Source organism: Penaeus monodon, chromosome 15 (genome assembly GCF_015228065.2).
Source record: "Penaeus monodon isolate SGIC_2016 chromosome 15, NSTDA_Pmon_1, whole genome shotgun sequence".
Classification (NCBI taxonomy): Eukaryota; Metazoa; Arthropoda; class Malacostraca; order Decapoda; family Penaeidae; genus Penaeus; species Penaeus monodon.
The window spans coordinates 37574353-37575062 of record NC_051400.1 but is presented as its reverse complement, the minus strand read 5'-3'; the positions used below and the strand labels follow the sequence as shown (position 1 = coordinate 37575062).

General features: G+C 34.9%; 1 protein-coding gene across 2 annotated transcripts in view; it reads right to left on the bottom strand.

Annotated features, from left to right (window-relative positions):
- LOC119582014 (protein FAM136A-like) overlaps positions 1 to 710 on the bottom strand; it is a 13772-nt gene that overhangs the window by 10167 nt on the left and 2895 nt on the right. For both annotated transcript variants that reach the window (XM_037930207.1, XM_037930209.1), the window contains exons 2-3: positions 431 to 571; positions 197 to 274 (exon numbers count right to left, since the gene is read on the bottom strand). In XM_037930207.1, the coding sequence (XP_037786135.1) occupies positions 197 to 274; positions 431 to 571 (219 nt within the window). The remainder of the gene's footprint in view (positions 1 to 196; positions 275 to 430; positions 572 to 710) is intronic.

Genomic DNA, 710 nt, shown 5'->3' with positions numbered 1-710 from the left:
CACATTGGACATTCATCCCTCAATATTACTTAAATATCTAATCAATACCATAAACATGATTTTAACTGGATAAATATACTTCCACCATTTCTCTATCTAATCAAAATAATGTTAGTATGGGATGAATAGCCAAAAGTGTTAATTTAATGGCATGCTTAAATTTTAGGGACAACAACATGCTGGCAAAAACTCATACCTGTGATTCTGAAGTGTCTGCAGTCACTTGATTTCGAACACGGTCCTGGCAGACCATTACGCAGCGTTGTAGCCGTTCCTGAAACCAGCAGCAACAATAATTAGGGTAGTCAGTGAAGGTGAAATCTTAGAAAACCACTTATTCATTCACTTTAATTACCCATCAAACTCACAACTACTTGTCTTGTTTATATCATATACATGGTATATTTTTGTTATGAAATAGTATCCATACCTGAAATTGTGACAATTCATTTTGCACAAATCCCTGAGCTTGGGTTAATGGAGTTGAACAGCTTTCAATACATCGATGAACCTGATCTACAGAACTATCCTTTCTATCACAGCACTCTGCAGCACACAAATGCATTGATCTCTGAGGGGAAAAAGAACATGGATGAAACAATATTTGTTAGATAATTTAATATCAGTGCATCACATTGACATATCAGTCAAAAAATAGATCAAACTTCTTATATAACTTAAGCAGCATTGTCCCCTTCAAACTACTGATG